General features: G+C 40.7%; 1 protein-coding gene across 4 annotated transcripts in view; it reads right to left on the reverse strand.

The window, feature by feature from the left end:
• The window catches only part of Scaf4 (SR-related CTD associated factor 4), a 55522-nt gene that overhangs the window by 7861 nt on the left and 25076 nt on the right, over positions 1-22585 (reverse strand). Inside the window, exons 6-19 of one of the 4 annotated variants that reach the window (XM_028756319.1) lie at positions 22391-22530; positions 21680-21829; positions 16601-16794; positions 16000-16108; positions 14133-14528; positions 13632-13717; positions 12538-12728; positions 11788-11888; positions 11290-11403; positions 9141-9297; positions 7822-7979; positions 6333-6498; positions 6162-6248; positions 5817-6008 (exon numbers count right to left, since the gene is read on the reverse strand). In XM_028756319.1, the coding sequence (XP_028612152.1) occupies positions 5817-6008; positions 6162-6248; positions 6333-6498; positions 7822-7979; positions 9141-9297; positions 11290-11403; positions 11788-11888; positions 12538-12728; positions 13632-13717; positions 14133-14528; positions 16000-16108; positions 16601-16794; positions 21680-21829; positions 22391-22530 (2241 nt within the window). The remainder of the gene's footprint in view (positions 1-5816; positions 6009-6161; positions 6249-6332; positions 6499-7821; positions 7980-9140; positions 9298-11289; positions 11404-11787; positions 11889-12537; positions 12729-13631; positions 13718-14132; positions 14529-15999; positions 16109-16600; positions 16795-21679; positions 21830-22390; positions 22531-22585) is intronic. The other 3 variants (XM_028756322.1, XM_028756320.1, XM_028756321.1) reach the window with 3 other exon arrangements.

The raw sequence follows: 22585 nt of genomic DNA on the forward strand, positions 1-22585 counted from the left end.
TAGGTGGGTGGTGTTTCTTATCCATGAGGAAACATCTACCAGCCACTCGTTTCTTCTTTATTTGTACTGCTGGGAATCCAGCCCAGGAAAGAGCACACAAGAGCCAAGTGTACTGCTCATGTCTCCCTCCAGCCCACTATCAAAGACCTTTCATTTGTCAACCAATCCCTGCTGATCTGTACATACACATATGTATTTAATCAATCAATCAAAAGGCATTTCTGTTTTGATATCCTACCTTCAGAAAGCTGTCATGAGAATACAATCAAAATGTGGGTTTCCTCCCCTAGATTCCCCAATTCACAATATTTGTGGCCTTTTCCTTAGAGAACAGCACAGGCAATGCTTGCAGTGGACTGTGGTGAAAGCTGGTGAAAACGTAAGGAGCTCATTTCCAAGAATGAGAGAGAGAGCAAATTTCATTCACTGTTACAAACAGGACCTTACATGCCATCACGAGCTCTTTCAGAGGAGCTGGAAGAAGGTACACACTGAGATGCCTCATCTACTTTAGCAAATGGCATACTATATATTGATGCAAGAATTTTAAATGAAATCTGAGTGTCAGCAATTTTTAAAGATGCTCTGAATTTTCTAAACAAAATAATAGACACTGTATGGCTAATTAGCCTACACTACCTATAGCTACTTTAAAAAATTAATCCATGTGCTACTTCAAGGTAAGGGATAGGTCAGAGTTTCACTACTGGGTAGTAACTTGATACAAGTTAACCTTGAATTACTCAACTTTCTGTAGGCAGTTTTATTTTCCGTGTGAGCTAGAGTCACCTGTGTCTATGAAATCCTATCTAGATTCCCAAGTTTCTGCTCCCCCACTCTCAAGGTGTCCCTCAGAAAGAAGGGGCAATGCTTACTTCTGGCTAGTTAACACCAGGTAGGTAATGACCGCCTCAGGGACTTGGAGACAATGTAGCACCCAGAGGTTTCATATAAGATTTTTCTCATGTTCTGCTTTGCCTTTTGAGATAACATGTTGTATTTATGTATAAAAATTCATATCCTAGGCAAATTTCTGTTGCAGAGTAACATTACTTTTGTATCCCTCACTGAACAACATTGTATATAATTAAGCTGAAGGCACTGTAACAAGAACTTCCAAGCCACTACTGGAACAACAGTTAGGTAGGTACTTAAGGCTTTCAAAGGAACACTTTTACAAGACAATGTCAAGGGGCTTTTTGGTATATCCTCCTAGCTTGTAATTTAGTATAACCATATTAAAGTTTGGTATAAAAGTATTAAATACAGAATTGTTTTTTTAAAAAAAAAAAAAACAAAAAACAAAAAACTAGGTATTACTCTTTAAAAAATGTAATTTCTCTATTTTTCTCTTGATAGTCTGTTCATTAATATTAATGACTGGTATACAAATAACAGATTGGGTGTTCTAATTTAAAGATTGCTTAAAATGACTAGTTATAAAAATGATAAAGTTCAAGACAGAGACTAAACAGAGAAATCTACAGCTAAACGATCAGAAATCAAATACCCATTTTCAAACAACACCAAAATAGAGGTAAAACTATTAATCTTGTAGGTACATTTTCGGGCTCTTAATATAAAATCAAACATATTTTATATAATTTACAAACCAATTGAATCCTCATTTTTTTTCTTGAGAAGCCTTAGTCTGAGATCAATTCAATGCCTGCTGCAGCTATGTAGGGACTGAAGTGTGCCAACCTATACACCAGCAACTCAGCTAACAAGCCATCACTGTGTGAGTCTTTAAAATCACCTTGACTTAAAGCAAAGAAAAAGTAACCTTACACTTGTAAGGTTACTCCCAGAAGTGAGATGTCATTTATAAACGTCACCATCTGCAGTTGTGTGACAAAAGCAGGAAGGGTGAGAACGAGAATCTGTTCGTGACAGGAATGGACAAGTGATGTTTCTGTCAGAAGAAGGCTTTACTGTCCCACAAAAGGAATTCAATTCCAGCTGGTAGAGTTTGTGTCTTGAAACATATTCTGGATATCCTTGTAACACAGGACAGATAGGTAACACAAACACATTTTTTGTGTATTTTTTTTTTTATTGTTTGGAACACCAAAGTAACCCAAACTTTACATTTACAATTAACTTTTTAATAAATATGCTGTACATCATATTAGCAATACATATCATACAAAGGTTCCAAAAGGCAAACACAGATGTTTATACAATCAAAAGAAAGACTGGGACTGCCACCATCCATCTTCTCTCCTAGATGACTGACAACTGCAGATGCCAGACATAACTTTGACAAAGCACTATGGGTTTTGGCTACTTTGGCCCATAAGATACTAAATCTAGTACTCTTTAAAAATCAAGTAATAACAAATAATGGTTGTGTGCCTAGTCATTTACACTTTCAAATGATCAGTGCTATTAAAAGAATCAAAATGTTCTTAAAAATATGATGGATACTTAGGTCCTTCCAAATTCAGAGTTGTTGGTTTTTTTGGGGGGGAGAGGAGGCACCTAATCTCATCTCTAGCAGCAGGCTGTTATCTCCAAACTAACATTCAAACTCAAGTCTGATGACAGCAAATTCACAATAGCAAATAGTCCCAAGGCATTCCACTATCTTTCCCATTACAGCTAGGCCTCAACATGAAATTTTGGTCTGCTTAACATCCAGTAAGCCCGTGCTGCTTCAAAACTACTGGCACACATTAGACATAACGTGTCACTTGGCAAGAACACTATTGGATATCAACTATAGAAAGGCCTGCAATACTGAGTGGTGTTATGAAATAAAATGCTGCTATGATTTAACATATTTTCTGACTATGTCAAATAGCAGAGCTTGAATACTTGTGATCTAGTCTTATGTACCTTAAAATGCACAAGCAACTATACAAAGATAGACTGTTGTTCACAGCGTGCTTTCTACTTGAGAACACACAAGAGCTTATGAGTCAGAACCCAGCAGCGTCAGCAGACTGTGGAGACAGCACTCTCTAGATGTCTCTAGATGTCCTCAGTCCTCAGTGCGCCTACCGTTTCTTACCTGTGACAGCTAAGTGCCTCCCAGGTGGCAGACCATTCTGTGTGTTAGCCACTGACTCGTCACCACTCCCTGGTATGTCCATGTACTCCCCTTTACAGACGAGGAAATGGCACTTCGGCATTAGTCTCTAGGTTTAGCGTTCTGGTCAACAGAGCATCTCTTTTGACAGACTTAAGGAAATATCAGAGCACCAAGGAAAAAGGGAACACCTAGTCCCTAAGTTCCCACAAGGAGGACCAACAACACCTGCACCCAGCTCGTGGTCCACTGGTACTGTGACACCATAGCGGGATTCTTGCGTTCCTCAATCAAAGTGGTGGAACTGTGATGCTTTTGAATAAATTCTCCTTTATTTGAATGCACATGGAAACAACAGCAACAACAAAAATATCTCACTTATTTAAAAAAAGCTCACCCCTGTCAAACAGGAGGTGTGAGTGAGCACTTTAACATTTACTGGTGACAGGCATGTCCAAGGATCAGCTTCCTTTGTGATTCTTGTGACAGATGACAATGTGAGATGGCACACGAAGGCCAGAGAAGAGTGCTGGGACGGGAGGGTGCGAGACTAGACTACCCCGCCAGAAGCCCTGGACCGAGTACAATGGCAGATCAGGGTGGACACCCACTCACCTCTTCAAAGGGCTTGCTCTACTACAACGTGAAAATCAGGTCAAGAATGTTTTCATATTAAACTTTTGATTAAACCTTTGTGATAAGAAAACCAAAGCTTATATCTCTGAAAGGTCAAGATTTATGTGACTATCTTTGTTGTTTCAAGATTTCTTTCTTAGAGACAGGGGCTTGCTATGTAGCTCAGGCTGGTCTCCAACTCAAGATCCTTGGACCGCAGCCTCCCGAGTTCTGGGTATACAGTGCCAAAAAGCCCAGCATGTTTCCAGATTTCTGACTGAAGGCATGCACAAGATTTTCCTTCTGTTAACGGAAACTAGACTATTCAATGTTAGTTTAAAGTACTTATATTAATAAAATAGTTTCCATTTTTATCATATCAAATTTTAAACCTTCCAGGATTTAAACTACCTTCAAATTTCAAACTTTGTCTTAAAAGTTATAGACAAAGACGATCAAAAGGGAAGAGCCCTGTATTATTAAAAGTCACTCATTGACCTACCCCCTTACGCATGGCAACCAGTGACCTCTCATGACCTTCCATCCTGTGAGGGGAAGGACACACAGAAAGGTCAAGAGGCAATGAGAACCGTGGAAGGAGATCCGGTGTTCTTCAGCTGTGCTGTGCTTACCACATTAAACTTTTAAGCTTATGAACTTGTTTTGTTTTATTTAATGTTGATTGCAAAGGTTAAGTTATCTGCTCAGTGGTGGTAAGAAATAAAGGGCAGAGTCTTCAGGATCTGGGGTAAATAGAGGCAGGCTCTCACTCTAAATAGGAGGACTTATAAGCAGTGGCTAGCAAACTCCTGGAGATTATAAAATCTTTCTACTCATTCAGTGAAGTTATGAAGTCCAAGGGAAAAAAATCACAAATGTACACCACCTTTGTTAGTCCCAGGCAGCCTGACAACTAAAGACCTTAGATAAGACAGGTTTCTGAGTCAGAGATGTGCACAGGTGGAAAGGATGTGGAGGCAGGGCTGACTAGAAAACTGCATCTAATACAGACTCTAAGAGTCTCAGGCAAGCACAGTAGAAATACAAAAAACGTCCTATCCAAGTGAACCAGACAGTGCTGGTGTCCCGTCCCACCGTGCCTTTCTGCCATTCCCATACAGGGTAAGCCTCAAAGCACCGTCATTAAACAAATCACCTTCCCAGAGCCTTCTCTGACATTCTTTTCCCTGTTTACTAAGGAAATTCAAAGTTCATTATAAGCCATAAAGTGCAGCCTGAACAAGGGCAGTATAGCCATTTAAAAAGAAATTGGCATGGTATTTTATAAATGAGCTTCATGCACACAGAAGAACATTCCAATCCAGAAGATCTTGGTGAAGGATAAAGTGCTTTATCTGAAATCAACATCCCCAGTCCCATTATCTCAGGTCACCAATCGATTCTTTTCTAAAGCTACGTAAGGTTCTGAGAGCAATGTGCACACACACATACACCTCTAAAAATAAAACAAACTCACATTCCCAAGAACTAACTTCCAATTAGGAGAATCAAATGTTAATTATATTTGGTAATATCACTTCAAGTATGATTTATTACCTTAAAAGATGGTCTATTATAAAAACTACATAATGTGAAGCAAGACATGTCCCATAAGGAGAACTGTAAAGCCTCTAGGCTGTACCTCCCTGACTGCAGTACTAAGGCTGTGGAAAAGAGCAACTCCAGCAGAAGAAAACCAAGGAGCCAGTGAAAGGCCTCAGCTTCCCCTCAACCCACAGCCCTCAACAGAAACACCATTCTGCTAGGATTATCCTAGATATGTATTCGTCAGTCTATGTACACTTTAAAAGCTCCCAAGTCCAGGAGTCTCAGATAGATAAGAAGAGAGGAATAGCTACAAGGAACCAGCTGCTAGAGCTGGAAGTATGGAATCATATTAATCAAGAACATGATTGTAACAAATCCTTTCACAGAAATTAGTCAAATTTACATACTATACCAAATTAGCACATGCAGATGGAAATGTTTTCTTCAGGACAACTAGGCACGAGGTCCCTGGTAAAGAACAACTACACACATCGTTTAAGATCTTCCTCAAAGGAGCATCCCACTGGGGCTACTTTGCCAAGATTCACAGTATTTTTAATAAGCCAAACTTGAAGGGGAAAAAAAAGTAATAATAAAAATAAAAGAATAATTAACTTACCAAGCAGTGAAACAGGCTGGGTAACAGGAGGAGTGGGCAGATTCGTGGGTGCAGCAGGTGGCCCAGCAGAACCATACATTTTCGCACTGTCACCAGACTCGGCATTTCCTCTAGCCCCAGACACCACTGTTGGAATGGGATTTCCAATAGATAAGTCTTTTGTAGTGTCTTCATTTATACCAGCGATAGTAGCTAAGGAACAATCACATTGACATGTGAAGCTGAGTGATTTGTCATGCTCCCAATCAACAATCTGCAACCAGACTACAGACCCTCCTATTTGTTTACTTTCCCTCCTACCCAACTCCAAGACGTCAAGTCAGCATAGAGGAAAGACATGCTTACAGTTTGGGATGCTTAGTGGTGGAGTGTGAGGTGGAGGAATGGATACTGGTGGAGTTATAGGAGGTGGGGGTCCAGGAGGAAGAAAACCTAGAATAAAAGAAATCATGTCAGCTCCTGCTACATGACTTTATCTCAGAGCCTAAAAAAGTATTCTCAGTCAAGTCGGTGTACCTGGTGGTAAATGCATTGGGTTGAATCCTGGGCGCAAAAATGGTGGTGGAGGAGGAGGAGGAGGAACACCAGGGCCAAAGCCTGGAGGGGGGATTCCTAAGGGAGGCGTAAAAGCAGGCGGCTGGAGAGCACCAACAACAGGAGGGCCCGGCTGATGTGGTGGGACCTGGAAAGAAAAATGATAAACATACTTAGCTGCTCTCAAATACAGTATATGTGTGCCAAGAAAATACAAGCAGGTGCTTTGAAATTTTTATTATATGACTACATTTATTAGAATGAAAATATCGTAGGCAACCCGTGCCCACTTAAATGCTATAACTCTTAGGTTCTGTTCTCTCCTGTAAGATAGCTATCCTGACTGGCATCAATTAGTGTTCTGACAGCATACAACAGATCTAAGAAAGGATAGCTGGCAATTTATCTAGTAGGCTAAGATTAATGACTCTAGAGTCAAATTGTCTGTACTGCCTTCCTGGTTATTTAAGCTTTCTAAATTGGAAACATGCCAACTTGAAATAAGTATGAGATTAAATACTAAAAGAGTATTCTCAGTCAAGTCGGTGTACCTGGTGGTAAATGCATTGGGTTGAATCCTGGGCACAAAAATGGAGGAGGAGGAAGAAGAGGAGGAGGAGGAGGAGGAAGAGGAGGAAGAAGAAGATGAGGAGGAGGAGGAACACTATGTGAGTACATATTCAGTGATGGTGTCTGACACCAAACACCTAACAAATGCAAACTGTAGTTTAAAAACTATCAATAAGCCAGGCGGTGGTGGCGCATGCCTTTAATCTCAGCACTTGGGAGGCAGAGGCAGGCGGATTTCTGAGTTCGAGAGTTCGAGGCTAGCCTGGTCTACAGAGTGAGTTCCAGGACAGCCAGGGCTACGCAGAGAAACCCTGTCTCAAAAAAAAAAAAAACAAAAAAAAAAAAAAAAGGAAAAAAAAAAAACCACAACTATCAATAAGCTAGGTAGGTATATCAGGTGGTCATAGAGTCCTAGCACTTAGGAAACTGAGACAGAAAAATGCAAGTTTGAGGATAGCCTGGGCTACATGGCAAGACCTTGTCTTGAAAACCAACCAACCAATCAACAATGACAACAACAAAACAGCCAACAAATATGAAATGATTCCATCTTCCACAAAGCAGCTGGGATCTAGATATGTGTATCTGAGTTCAGAACATAGTAACTTCCTGAAGAACGAAGCCCTAATAAGCAAAATAACATATGCATAGTAGTTTTGGATTTCATCTCTAGGACAATATAAATCAAGGGCATGGAATAATCCACACACTTGTGAAACAATCTAAATTTAATCTGGTTTTATTAACATTTATGGAAAAAAGCTGGAGTTTACAAATAGATTTAATACCAAAACAGGGAAAACTACTATGCCTGTCTACTCAGTTTTTAGACAGAATAGTAAGATTTCAAAAGCAATCTTTCAGACCTTTGAAGGTTTAAACCATGTTTTCAATCCCTTACCTGTGGAGGTGGCACTGTTATAGGTGCAGGAACAGGAATGGGAGGGACAGGCACAGGCACAGGCTTAGGTATGGGTGACACTGGTTCTGTGTGGGAGGCTTCTGCACCTCCATTCTGGGCAACTTCATTTTCAGGCTTCTTGGGGATGCCTTTCCAATCTGTAAATTAAAGAAATTTAACAGTAAGTTTATACTGTTTTCATGTATAACTTTAAATATACAGAGATGAAAATTACAGAAAATATTAGCTTTACTAAACAAATTCCTGTTACTATTTTTAGTAATTAGGTGAACAGATGGATCCAGCAGACATGCCCAGTTCTAACAGCTATCCTCTGTCACTCCCTAATAGTAAAAACTAACTGAGAGCCCTTCCACCTATTATTTGGTATCTTCTAAGGAAGGAAACTCCAAAAAGTTATCTTTCCATTCTGTACTCCAGGGCTTTGCAGGTTACTAATCTTCTATGTCATCAATAAAATCTCCCAGGACCACTACTTCCAGAGTTCCACTGGTTTAATCTTTTTGTCCTGGCCAAGAGCATATGTGTGAACATGGTAGGCTTCTTTGCCTAAAGAGAAATACAATCCTTCCTTTAATTGAAAGCACTGAGCATCATCCGAGGAGGGGTCATCCCTGCTTTTGGTTGTCAACCATATGCACACCCTTTATTCCCACAGCAATCTCACTACTAATTTGACACTTGTAATATTTGTATCCACAAACAACTCAACTTCCTGGTCTAATACACTTGTGAGTGAGTCTTCTCTGGATATTTAAATTCTTCCTTTTTTTTGTTTTTTTTCGAGACAGGGTTTCTCTGTATAGCCCTGGCTGTCCTGGAACTCACTCTGTAGACCAGGCTGGCCTCGAACTCAGAAATCCACCTGCCTCTGCCTCCCAAGTGCTGGGATTAAAGGCGTGTGCCACCACTGCCTGGCCAGAAATTATTTCAGAAGCATGGATTAAAACATAATAAAGTTGAATATCATCATATTGTATAGCATCTCTAATCAAAGAGATGATGCTTCTGGTGCAGAAAGTGTTCTGATCTGGGGGCATTGTGCATTGGTCAGCTTGTACCAATGATGCGCAGTGGGGACTGAGTAGTCTGTTTTCAGTGCAAAGTTCTACTTAACTCTATTTGCCTCTGCAATATCTACAGTCTGTGTGCTTCTCCACTAACCATGTTATACAGAGAAAGATCACAGTGTCTTCAATTTTCAAGAGAGGCAGTCTCCTGACTGGGACTTAAGCAAAACATAAACTTACATTTGACTTGTCACATGACCATGACCTGTCTGCAATGGATCTGCTTACCTGGGTTAAGTGTGTCACTGTCCAACATGCCTCCTTCACAGAAACTCTCCAGCTCTTCAGCTTTGACTTTGTCCCATGGAATGTAAGTAACACCAAGTTCAACATCCCAATACTGTTTATAATCTGCCTTTATTCCTTTGTTTAAAGCCCAGGCAATCTACAATTGGTGAAAATACAAAGAAAGGGGAAAGGGTCATAAACCTTCATCACTACTCCCGTCATTCTACTCCTCTCACCAGGACAACCAGGAGCAGCCTGGACTAGCTGTCCCTGAATAGTACTTAAGATTTTATTCCCTAATCAGATTAATGGTTCTGCTGTCTTCCCACTCTGTCTCAGGATAGAAATCTCTCTATATCCACCACAGCCAGCACACAGCGGTGAGAACCAGTTCATCAATGAGAAGCCTAGCACATTGGATACCACTTTTCGGAATCTACAGATACGGCAGCATCTATTTGCAGTCGACATTAGAGGAGAACCAGACAGGACTGCAGGAGCACTCCTCAGGGGCAGCTGTTTAATTTTCTTTACCTTTGTTGATTTTTTTTTTTCACAGTTAATTCTAAGAAGGGGCGGTAAACCGCAAGTTATGGAATATCCACATTTTTATATAAAAAGATATTTTACTAGAAAACATCTTTAAAGTACCAATTAGGGCTAGCTAAATAGATATGGCACTGCACACTGCAGTACTCACAGGGAAGATGGAGGAAGATCAGAAGTTCAAGGCCAGCATGGGTTGTATGAGACTGGTTTCTAAATAAGTATGTAAGTAAACAAATAACGTGATTGGAGGTATAATGGTTATCTAGTGCACACTAAGAGCCCGGGTTAAATTCCTATGACTTTATTTAAAAAAATAAATCATTATCAATAAGATTTTTATGTTAGCTGGGTGGTACTGGTATACAACCTTTAATCCCAATACTCAAAGAAGGCAGAAATAGGCAGATCTCTGTGAGGCCAGCCTTGTTTACAGACTAAGTCCCAGAGAACAGCCAGGGCTATACAAAGTAACCCTGTCTCATAACACAACATAACACAACACGACACAACACAACACAAGCTGTTAGCTTAGCAATAAAATGATCCTAATGACATCGTGCTGTCCTCACACATCAGCACCTGCAGTAGCCAACACCAGAGAAGCTTTTTCTTGCAATTGATAGGAAATAATAGAGACCTGGCATCCTAAATGGGCTACTTTCATTAAACCCTCCCCTCAGGGTTCAAGGAAATATGTGGAAGAGAAGGTGGGAAAACTTAAGAGCCAGAAGGCCTGGGTAACTCCAATGTTACTGATGCATCTATGAAATCAGAGATGTGGCAGCTTCTACAGATCCTGCTGCACAGGTTCAAGCCAGATAGGGTGCCAGCTCCGAGAAGGAGAAGCCAGCACAGGCTCCCACCTCTAAGCAAGAAGTTACTGAAATTGACATCTGCTTGCAAAAGAAACATTACTTTTTCCCAATGGAGCTTCACTGGGTTTATTATCCTGAGAGCAGGCCCCATGCCCAGCAGCGCATGGACAACTCAAAACAAACTCTTTTTTGGGGGGAGGAGGGGTAGACCTCCCCACACACCCTGGTTTTTCAAGACAGTGTTTCTCTGTGTAAGCCTGGCTGTCCTGGAACTCACTCTGTAGACCAGGCTGGCCTTGAACTCAGAAATCCACCTGCCTCTGCCTCCCAAGTGCTGGGATTAAAAGCGGGGGTAGACTTTTTTTTTTTATCTTCAGCTGCTTTGGGCATTTTTGTCTTAGTGACTTTTTGCTTGTGTGTTTTAGTTTCTGATTTTGAGGAGAGTGTGATGTTTTCTGTGCTTTTCCTCTTCATTTTATTGCTGGTTTTCCAGACCTGGGTGGGGTTGGGGTGAGGGGGAATGGAGAGTTAGGGAGGGAGGTGGGATCTGAAAAAAAGCTGGAGGAGAAGAAAAGCTTGATAAAAATACACTACATTAAAAAAAAAACAACTAAGAAAACTGTTACACAAAACTTCATGTCAACTAATATTCTTGATGTTATTGTTTTTCAGGGTAGCTTTTATGTCTCAAGCCATTCCTAAGCAACAAAGCTAGAGTTGAAAAGAAAACCCCAACAACAATATATTACACATTAAAACCTTTTATAAATGATAAAAAAATGTACCTTTATGGATTTCTGGTTCACTTTATAGTTTCCTCGGCTCAGTTTCTGCAGGGCACGGTATGCATCTTGTCTATGAACCATAACAATATAGGCACAACCCCTTGGAGGAATCATCTAACAAAATCAAAGAACAAGTCAGACTCTTCAGCTCTAGCCATGCCCCTTCTCATCAGTGCTTCCAAGTCCAAGGGAGAGCCCAAGCACTGTGAATGTGCACAACTGTTTCAGGCCCCAGTACCACCATGAAAACCCAGTACCACAGATAAGAACCTGTGCGTGGTGTTAAATGCTAGCAATTCAAATTTGGTTTTAATTAAACTGTGCAAATTTTGTTACTTTCCTAGAAAGGTATTTTAATGCAAACACCGCTGTCCAAGAAACATCTACTGCACAGAATGCTAAGGGAACAACCTGCACCTTCGCGTTCAAGGCCTCAGTCTCAAAAACAACTGAGTACACCTTGCTTAGTTAGCACCCTTCAGGGCAGTAAGTACTCACATTAATTGATTCAATTGGACCAAACTCTTCTAGGAGACTGGCAACATCCTGCTGAGTAGTCCTTTTGTCCAGTTGGCCCACCCACAGTGTGGTACTACAAACTGAAAGTAAATTAGTGATTAAAACAATAACTTTATCCAGCAGCACTGCACATTAATAATTCTCATTACTACATGGCATCACGATGCCAAGTTTAAATAGGAAATCCCACTTATAAAGTATATATAAACTTAAAAGTTTTAAAAAATAGGTATTTAGAAATTAAACTAGGACACAAGCACTGGAAAAGCAATAGTCTCTCTGTGACTAGACCTAACAATGCCCATGAAACCCCAGACCCCATCAGTGGCTATCCGCCAGCCAGAGCAGAACAAGGCTGGACCCTCATTTTAAATACCTACTGGTCACTATTATGATTTAAACTGTAATAGTTAATGATTTACAACAAGAATATGCCTACTTTATATGTTCTAAAAACGATGACAAGCAAGCTAATAGTCTATAAACTATTGAATCTTCATCAGAGAGGGAAGTAGTTGTGCTAATGGAAGGACACATCTCATGTGTGCAGAAGCACTAGAAAGAACGTGTAGTACATAAGTCAGACATCCATATAGAAGCCCTGTTCAGAATAAAACTCGTCCACAATGATAACATATCATTTATAGCTTTGCTAACAGTCATAAAGTATCTTAAATCCACAATGTGAAAAAGCAATAAAGTAAGTATGAAGACAGGGTCACTATTTACCACTCGCAGTTTCTGACTTGATCTGAGGGAGGCCTTTCTGCCGCCGCTCCCTCTCTTTTTCTCGATCCCGTCTTTCCTGAGATCGAGAGCGAGGTGAGTGCCGACGCCTATCCCTTGACCGGGACCGAGACCGACGGTGGCGGGATCTCCGAGACCTAGAGCCAGACCTAGATCTCCTCCTCTTTGGTGACCTAATGTGTTTTTAATGAGGAGAGCATAGAGAAAGACGGGAAAGACGCACATAGTAAGTTCAGGAAAAACCACAAGTACCTGAGTGAACATCTGGGTCTGCGAGAACTCAGTAACAGGGAATGCACGGGTATAATTTAAACAAAATAAATAAGGCTGACGGCTTGTAACTGTCCTCTGTGTTTAGCATCACTAACACTACCCACAAGTTCATCTCCATGCTCAGGGCTGGGAACACTGCTGCCACTCTCCCTTTCTTCTTTGAAGAACACAATGAACTGTGATTTCAATATGCTATTTCCACATCTGTTGTCAGCGCAGAACTTACAACTCCTAGAACACACACGCACACATGCACGAACGTACTTGCACCACTCGGGTACTAAGTCACTCAAACAAAATGTGGGTAAGGTAGGTTTGAAAATAATTCTTCTTGGCTTTTGTTTTTGTTTTTTTGGTCTTTTCAAGGCAGGGTCTCATGTATACCAAGCTGGCCTCAAACTTCTGATGCCCCAGTGCTGGGATTATAGGCGTGCAATACGAGACTCAGTTCAAGCAGTGCTCATGATTTGAGTCCAGGGCCTCAGATACATGAGGCAAGTGATTAAAAAACAAAATAAAAATCAGTATTATTTTTGACACCTTCTCCTTATGTACCAACTCTTAATGTTAACATTTTGAATCAGAAAAACCTAAAGCTAGGCATGGTTGACATCCCTTTAATCCAAGCACCAAGAAGGCAGGGATAGGTGGATTGTTCTAAATTCAAGGCCATCCACGTCTACACATTGAGGCCCTTGCCAGCCCAGGCTATATGTTAAGACCCTATTTAATGACAAGAAGCAGTATAATGAGGTTTCCCAGTCTCCTCAGATCACAGAGCCATAGCTCATCCTGTAAGTTACCTGGATGCTGACCTGGATCTCGACTTTCTGCTCTCGGGCACATGCCGCTTAACCTCTGTAACACAAGGCTGCTCTACTTCCATTTCCTTTAAAAAAAAAAAAAATCGGAAAAAATCAGAAATTTAGAAATTGTAAGGTATACATATACATACTAATTTTTTGGTTCTTGGGTCAAAATGATTACTAGCCACCATTAACCAAAAACAAAACCTTTCAATGTTTGGAAACTAAGGGGAAAGTTCTCTACTTGTGGAAGTTACTTTGTATAAATCACATATCATTGTAACTAAACACCAACTAACACTGTAAACTAGGCACTGGTTGGACCTCTTCTTTCCTCTAGCTCAACCTCCACACTTGATAGTGCTCTTGTATGAACCCTCACTACACCTTTGGAGCACCCAGGACAGAGTGAATGAGTACCCAGACATCTTCATCACACTGAAACAAAAACAGCAAACAAACAAGGAAAGTATGTGAATCAACCTAAGAAACTATTACCTGCTGATGTGGCTTTTGTGAATGGGGCTCATTTTGTGGCTGAAAAGTTGGTTGGAAAGTTGGCTGTACTGGTGGAGTTGGAGGAATCCCAGGCTGTGCCATAGCAGGCTGAGGCATCCCAGGCTGTGCCATAGGAGGCTGTGGCATCCCAGGCTGTGCCATAGGAGGCTGTGGCATCCCAGGCTGTGCCATGGCAGGCTGAGGCATCCCAGGCTGTGCCATGGCAGGCTGAGGCATCCCAGGCTGTGCCATCCCGGGCTGTGCCATAGCAGGCTGAGGCATCCCGGGCTGTGGCATCCCAGGCTGTGCCATGGCAGGTTGAGGCATGGGAGGAAATGGAGGTGGTGCAGAAAGAAGCCCAAATCCTGGCATCTGTCCATTAGGAGGAAGTGGAACCTTTCATTTTAAAGAAGAGTTAAATCTATTATGTATCAGCAACAAAAAATACGTTTTGAAAAACTTCAATACATTTTAATTGCGAAAAGCTACCCGGTTTCTATATATGTAACTTTTTTCTAAACCATCATTATATATTCAAATATGACATACTTGACAAGTTCTGCAACTCATTCAGAATTCTGAAAATCGATTTAAGGTGTAACTTTATGTACACAAAGTGGCAATGACAGGCTAACCTTAGCCAAGGAGGTGCTTTATTACAAATGGTCCTCCTTCAACTTTTTAACAGTAATTAAGCTTTTAGAAGGAAAAATGGCTTCTTGGTTTCTGAGAGTTGCCATGAGCTGAAGACTAGGCTGGTCTACAAATGGAGACAGGGCCACACACAAGACTCCATCTCAGAAACAAGTGCAAAACAAAAAAACAATGGTCTTATAGTGCAGCCCAAGCTAGCCTGACACATACAATCCTCCTGTCTCAGTCACTCAAATGCTATGCTATGTGTTGACACCACAACCAATTAAGTGTATAATTCTAAAAATGTTACCAAAGGGCCTCCTGACATAATTAACTTTTAAAACTCCAAATATAATCACAATAGTCAGAGTTAAAGCTCAGCCTGCTATTTCAGCATGTACAGTTAGTTCTAGCACCAATACAACCAATCATGCCACAAAATACCTTTCTGAATGACTTATAAGCATTCAGAAATTGTCAGTATTATATGTCTAATAAACACCTGGCAGTATGTTCTTATATTGACTTCATATTTAAACAGGCTTCCTTAGCAAGTCATTAAAAAAAAAAAATCACTGTACCAGTTACATGTTAACAAAGTAAATAATGATCTGGAAACAATACAGAGAAGATAGATACAGACAAGATGTAAGATTCATCAGGACACTCTTTTTACACAGGCTATAAAGGAGGTTTTTCCAAGACTAGTTGTACATAAAAATAATTATAGTATTAAAAAAATCAAACAAATCCCACAGATTATCTAGGATGAGTATAATGGGGTGGGGGTGGGGGACGGACAAGCTTTGTTTTTAAAGTCTCACCCCTAACTTAGATTCATAGCAAAGCGAACCAACAGTATTTCCTGTAACTCTCTGGTGTGCTACACACCCTTTTGTTGCATAATCTAAACTACCAACACAACCTACACTAAGAATGTAAAGTTCTCTATAGTATCCGATCATCACAGCATGCAGGAAAGAGACTCTAGCAAAGGAAAGAATTGTGTGACTAGGTTTCTTTAGAAGGTCAATGTCACTAAATTATTTTAACTAAAGTACCTATTATTATTAGATGAAGATGTCATGTTTATAAACCTGTAATTAAAATCAAAAGCAACTAGAGAGTCACACTCCACAGCTCTCACTGGAGCTGCAGTTCTCCACAGCAAACTGTAGAGTGACAGCAGCACTCAGAAGTACAAAAGTCAATACAAGAAAACTGCTTGTACCTGGTGGTGCATCGTATCTTGCTGCATTGGCATCATTCGAGGTTGAAACTGGTCCATATTTTGATGCTGTGTGTATGCTGGCTGCTGCATGCCATCTCCAGGGTACCCACTAAAATGAGGTGAGCACTTTCATTATTCATGCAAAGCACTTAATGCCCTAAGTCACATTTACATTGCAGAATGTCACTCTGGAGCAACAAGCAATCAATAAATTTAGTACAACATAAAAGCTACATTTTAAAATTCTAACTGATAAGGACACCATTCCTGTTTTTTTGTTTTGTTTTGTTTTTGAGACAGGGTTTCTCTGTATAGCCTTGGCTGTCCTGGAACTCACTCTGTATATCCCTGGCTGTCCTGGAACTCACTCTGTAGACCAGGCTGGCCTCGAACTCAGAAATCCACCTGCCTCTGCCTCCCAAGTGCTGGGACTAAAGGCGTGAGCCACCACCGCCCGGCCAGGACACTATTCCTAAGAGAAATTTCTTTAATATAATTTTCTAAAACAAAGACTGCACTGAAATGTGTTTTTAATCCTAACTGTTGCTTAGATTATGCTTTGTAACCGTTACCAGCTGTCAAGGCATTAAGAAGCACTCACAATGGCGCCTGTGGAGGAGGGGGCGAGGTAGCAGAGGGCACAGGCCCAGCAGGAGCACTAGCAGGTATGGCTGAGGTGGGCGCAGGAGGCGCAGCCGTGGCAAGGGCTGTGGTGGTGATGGGAGCCGTGTCCTCTTTCTTTGAGTCTTCCACAGCCTCTGGCTCGTCATCATAGTCAAATCTGTCAAGCAGCTTCTGTAATGTGTATAGCAAGGTTCCATTTTAAAACAAAGACTGAGTCACTAAAAAGAAACTTTACAGAATTAACAGGTTTGCACCAGCCATACCTCTACCATGCTGTATATACAATTTCTTTTTCTCCTGCATGTATGTTCTGGGGGCCTTTGTCCAAAGACAGACAATTTTGACGTGTAAGTGCCATGTTAGAAAAAAATACAACTTTAAATCCTATTTTCCTTTTCCAATGATAAAAGCAGTGTTTTTTTTTCCTGATCTGCTTATTTCATAGTAAGTTTATCAGTACACTTATCTAAAATATCCACTTGCTTAGACTAAACTTCTGGAGCTCTGTGCACGTTAACAGGCATAGGCTTTCAGGCAGACTTTTACCCTAGCCCTATAAATGCATATGCCCATGTGCTGCTCAGTCGGGAATATACTAATATAACCAAAGGAAAAAAATAGGGTGTAGGACAGGGTCAAGGGTCTCTTCAGTTGTTTTACTATAATGTTTCTTTCTCAATTTTTTTTTTTTGGTTTTTCGAGACAGGGTTTCTCTGTGTAGCCCCGGCTGTCCTGGAACTCACTCTGTAGACCAGGCTGGCCTCGAACTCAGAAATCCGCCTGCCTCTGCCTCCCAAGTGCTGGGATTAAAGGCGTGAGCCACCACTGCCTGGCCCAAACTTTTCTTAAAACAAAAAAACTAACCCACATAATCTGTAAGTACATGGAACTAGCATAGTAGTTTTAAAATAAAACTTATTGGGCTAGTGCAATGGGTTGGCAGGTATGCTGACTGTCTTGCATGCCTAACACCTTTTGAGTTCCATCCTTAGAACCGAGCGAAGGGGGAAAAAAAATACTTAAAATTGCTCTGACCTCCATGTGAACCATACCATACGTAAATCACTCCCCTCATGACTTTAAAAAGTTAAGCTTATTTTAAAAAGGGAATGTAATACATTCAACAGTTACTGTGGCTTCCTTTAAAGAGATTATACATTTTATAATAATAATAATAATAATAATAATAAAATCTGTGATACAGATCTGATTTCATACTTTACATAGACAAGGCTCAGGAGATCCAGCTAACTCTTCTCTCCAGCAATGCCTACTAAGCTCATGGGTTTCCTCAGGTTCCTAACCTACGTTTCTTGTGCTGTTCTGCCTTAAAACTCCAGTGTACATTATGAAGAGATTTCTAAGTCACAAAGGGAAGGGCTTTCCTTAGACAACACACTACACATAACTACACCAAGTATAAAGAATGTTTGATGACATAGCAAAACTCTTCTTTTTTTTTTTTCTTTTTCTTTTTTTCCTGACACAGGGTTTCTCTGTGTAACAGCTCAGGCTATCCTGGCAAGCTCTTTGCAGACCGAGCTGGGCTCGAACTCAAATATGCCTGCCTTTGCCTCCCAAGCACTGGAATTAAAGATGTGCATCACCACCACACAGCAGCAAACTTCTTTATAATAAAGAGCAATTAGGGGCTGGAGAGATGGCTCAGTGGTTAAGAGCACTGACTGCACTTCCAGAGGTCCTGAGCTCAAATCCCAGCAACCACATGGTGGCTCACAACCATCTGTAATGAGATCTGATGCCCTCTTCTGGTGTGTTTGAAGACAGCTACAGTGTATTCATATATAAATAAATAAATCTTTAAAAAAAAAAAATAAAGAGCAATTAGTATTTTCTGAATATAATCTATATTTCAGGTACTATGCAGATATACTGACTTATAGTACCAACAAGATACATTTTTTTCAGTTTTAATATCCATATATATTGATCTGGAAAAAAGATTTGAAACAATTAAAAAAAATCTCTAGTTAAAAAAAAATAATTTCTAGTAGAAATGGAAGATGTAGAAAGATCTGAATAAAAGTGCCCCAGTGTCGAGCTTAACACAGGCTTTACTGAGATGCAGAGCACAGAGCACACAGCACATGCACCCACACAGTTACCCCCAGCATAAAATTTCTTTTTGCAAACAACTCTTTCAGGTAAAACCACTGCCGTGGTCTTCTTCAGCATTTCCACTGCTGTATGTAAGAAGACGAGTAACAGAAGCAGATGCTGCAGAAAATGACAAATAGAACTACCCAGAGATTCCAAAAGACTAGAAACCCAAGTATGAATGAAATAAAAAGTACCAACAGCCTATGCAAAGAAAACCATTCACTAAAGTAAATGCACTCTCTGCAGGGGAAACTCTCAGTACATCTGAAAGCTAAAGGGATGCATTTATGGTACTGTCTACTTGGCAGGTACATTGTGATAGGTAATTTTGTGTTAACTTGGATATCTAATATAAGTACCAGCTGTCAGGTCCAACCTAATAAAGACATTACTGTGATTACTGCGGAGGTAAAATTAATCAATAGAACAGGACGGTAGCAGATGGCCCTGTCAAGTAAGTGGGCCCTGGATATCCTGGATATGATCTTTCCCCCAGAAACTGTGTTTCCTGAAGAAGCTCCCCCACAAGCCTCCCCCCCACCCCCGGCAGGAGCACAGCACAGAAGCCCTTCCGAAGTTTCTAGTCTGCTACCCTTTGGAATGTTCTCAGGAAGGTCTACATTGCTAACATTATATGGACTTATAGCCTGCTCACTTACCTGAAAAAAAATAAAAAACTTTAAATTTACTGATTTTCTACAAATACACAAACTAATTCTTTAAGGAAAAAAAATCTCATATAGCTGCAGAGATGACTCAGCAGTTGAGAGCACTGACACCTCTCACAGAGGACTCAATTCAGTTCCCAGCACCCACATGGTGGCATCCGTAACTCCAGTTCCAGAAAATCTAATGCCTGTTCTGACCCTCATAGGAACCAGGCATGCACATGGTTTATATACATATACATACATACATACAGGCAAAACATTCAAACACATAAAAGAAATCTTCCCATACAATTATCTACCCGTCCACAGATACCACTTGTGGTTTATTTGTAAAAGAAAAAAAAAATCAAGCAGAAGTACATTTGGAAATAAGTGTATATTTATTTATGTCCTGGGTGGTCAAGTATTTGCATATGCTAAGGTTTTGAGTTCAATCCCCATCATCAGATACATGTTACTTCAACCATTAAGATGCAGAAATAAACATCGGAGTGACAAAGCAGTGTCCAAAAACAAGCAAGCAAACAAACAAGCACCAAACATTACCAAGACATTATAATAAATAAAAAAATATGAAGGATAAATTAGGTATTTTAATAAATAAAATATATATGCGTAACAAAACCTTGAAGCATACTGTAAAAGAGACTCCGCTTCAGAAGAAATAGAGATAGACATAAGACACAGACAGAGAGATTCCCAAATGATAACAAGGATTAGTACTTAAAACCATCTACACAGGAACTTACATTCACCTGGACATGGAAACAGACCTGTGAACGCACATCCAAACATATCTTTTCAAACCAGTCTAGAATAGCTTCTTTTCCTTTTATTCTTTTCCTGTATTCTGTTTTCCCCTACAAACACATAATTTAGGGTGTATGTGTGTGTGTGGGGGTGTATGTTCATTAACTGTCCTTGGTCTTACTCTGGGTCTCACAGACTTGGCTACACTGGGTGACAGCAAACTCCACACAGCACTGGGGATGTGACCTCATGTCATCATGCTTACAATGAAGCATTTACTAGGTATACCATCTCTCTAGCCTCATTTGTTATGTTTTCTTCACTCAAAATTTAACCCAGTCTTTCTTAAAGTCAGTAGTAACTCATTAATCACTAAGATAAAATAATGAAAACTGAAGTTTACCTACTGGTGATAAAATTTTATCTTATGTTAGACAGAATCATAAATTTTAGAGACCATGATATTAAACATGTAGTTTAATGCTATGATTTTCAAACTATATATATTTATTTTTTTAACTGGGAAACTAGAATAAGAACTTTTAGACAACCATAACCCTAAGAAAACCACAAGAGACAGAAGAAGAGTTGTGTGGTATAATGCTGCAGTATGCAGCAGAGATCAGGGATACCTTAAATATGGCTGGTACCTTTCACTTTCAGATGCGCCCCCCACCCCCACCCCCACCCCCGGCTCATGCTTAACATTTACTTGGTCCCTAGTTGGTAGTATGTGTGGGTTTTTTTTTTTTGGGGGGGGGGATGTTGGGAGTGGAGAAATTTTGGAAGATGGTATGTAGTTGTAAGGAGGCCACCAGGGGCATAGTTCTCAAAGCTTCACCAGGTCCAGGTCCTCTTCCCTCCCCTTTAACCTGAAGAGGCTCATCTGCCACATGGTCCTGCTGTGACCATGGATTCAACTCTCTGACACCAAGAACCAAATAGATATTCCCTCTTTCAATTTGTTCTGTTGGGTATTTGGTCACAGGCAAATAGAAACAGAATTTCTAAGGATGGCAAGGCCCCCTGAGCAAGCAGAAAGATGCTGAAGTCCTCCTAGGACTCAAGCCACACACATGGTAACTACAGTTTTCACAGCAACAGAAAATGTCTATCAGTAGCAAAATAGGTAACCTCGATGCCTTATCTACTGGAATCTTAATAACCATTCAAGCTGAATGTAGACAGACCTAACAATAAAGATCAAAACAAAAGCATAGGCCCACAGTATATTACTTCTGGAGAAAACATACAACAGAACACTAAGTATCATTGTGAGGTAGAGTAGGCTAGTGAACAATTTCCTTCTGCTCACTTTTCCTTATTCTGTAAACTTTTTATAGCAAGCCTGCATCACACACCAGGAAAAATAAACATTTTGATGTTGAGAAAAAAAAAAAATCACCAAACCACAAACAAAAGAACAACCCAGAGAAGCTCCAGAAGAGAAGCGAGTCTCACAAGCCGCTCCAGACGGGTCAGACAGACAGTGGGGTGATGTGAGAGAGGCGTACCTTGTCAAATGCAGTTTTTTGCTCGGGTGGCTGTGTAGGAGCTGTCTTTAACTGAGCTGTGATAGCCTGAACCTGAGCCATCACAGCACTGTCAAGGGCGGGAGACTGTGGTTTTGGAGGTTGTTGAAAAGTCTGAAGGATCTGCTGAAGCTTAAAGAACGGGAAAACTGATAAACCACACGACAAAGCAACATCATCAAAGTTAATTTACTGAAAAGAAAAGAATCTTCAGAGTGACTAAGAACAGCACAGGCGTAAGTAATGGGGAAGCACCCAGCTTTGGCTAACGTATGTTGGGTTTGTGAGTGAACACATTACAGTGTGCATTGCTTATGGTCAGAAATGTATGTTGACCATCCCAACGATACAAACAAGGCTCAAAGAGGAGAAAAAAACATGCAATTGTGACACTAGTTTTCTAGAAGGACAGCGAAGTTCACTCCACCTCATCTTGACTCAATCAGCAGTACTAGACAACACCTGCCACCCCAAGAGCTCTCACGCTCTTTCTCTCAAAGAGGTCTTCTCAGCGCTTCCTTCTTTCTCACGCTCACATTTCCTCGGCAGCCCTAACTCCTTACATTAACTCCCTGGTAAAGGCTACTCTGACTGAGAAGACATTTTCTCCAGCTGAGGCACGTATCAAGGAGGCATGGGAAATGGCAACAGCAGCCTCTAGATCTGCCAGCATCTGGTCATCAAGCAGCTTACCTGCTGGCCTTGAGTTGTCTGAAACAGCTGAGCAACAGCAGCAAAGGCATCAGAGCTGGGCAGCTGTGGTACAGTAGGCATGGAGTTGGTGGGAGCTTGTGGAAGTTCAGAAGAGACTTTTACTGGGGGTGGAGGTGACCCTGAAAAAGCAAAGGGCATCAGGCCTCACAAAGTCAGTATATTCCCCTTTAAAAT

This window comes from Grammomys surdaster, unplaced genomic scaffold (assembly GCF_004785775.1).
Source record: "Grammomys surdaster isolate TR1022 unplaced genomic scaffold, NIH_TR_1.0 126118, whole genome shotgun sequence".
Taxonomy (NCBI): Eukaryota; Metazoa; Chordata; class Mammalia; order Rodentia; family Muridae; genus Grammomys; species Grammomys surdaster.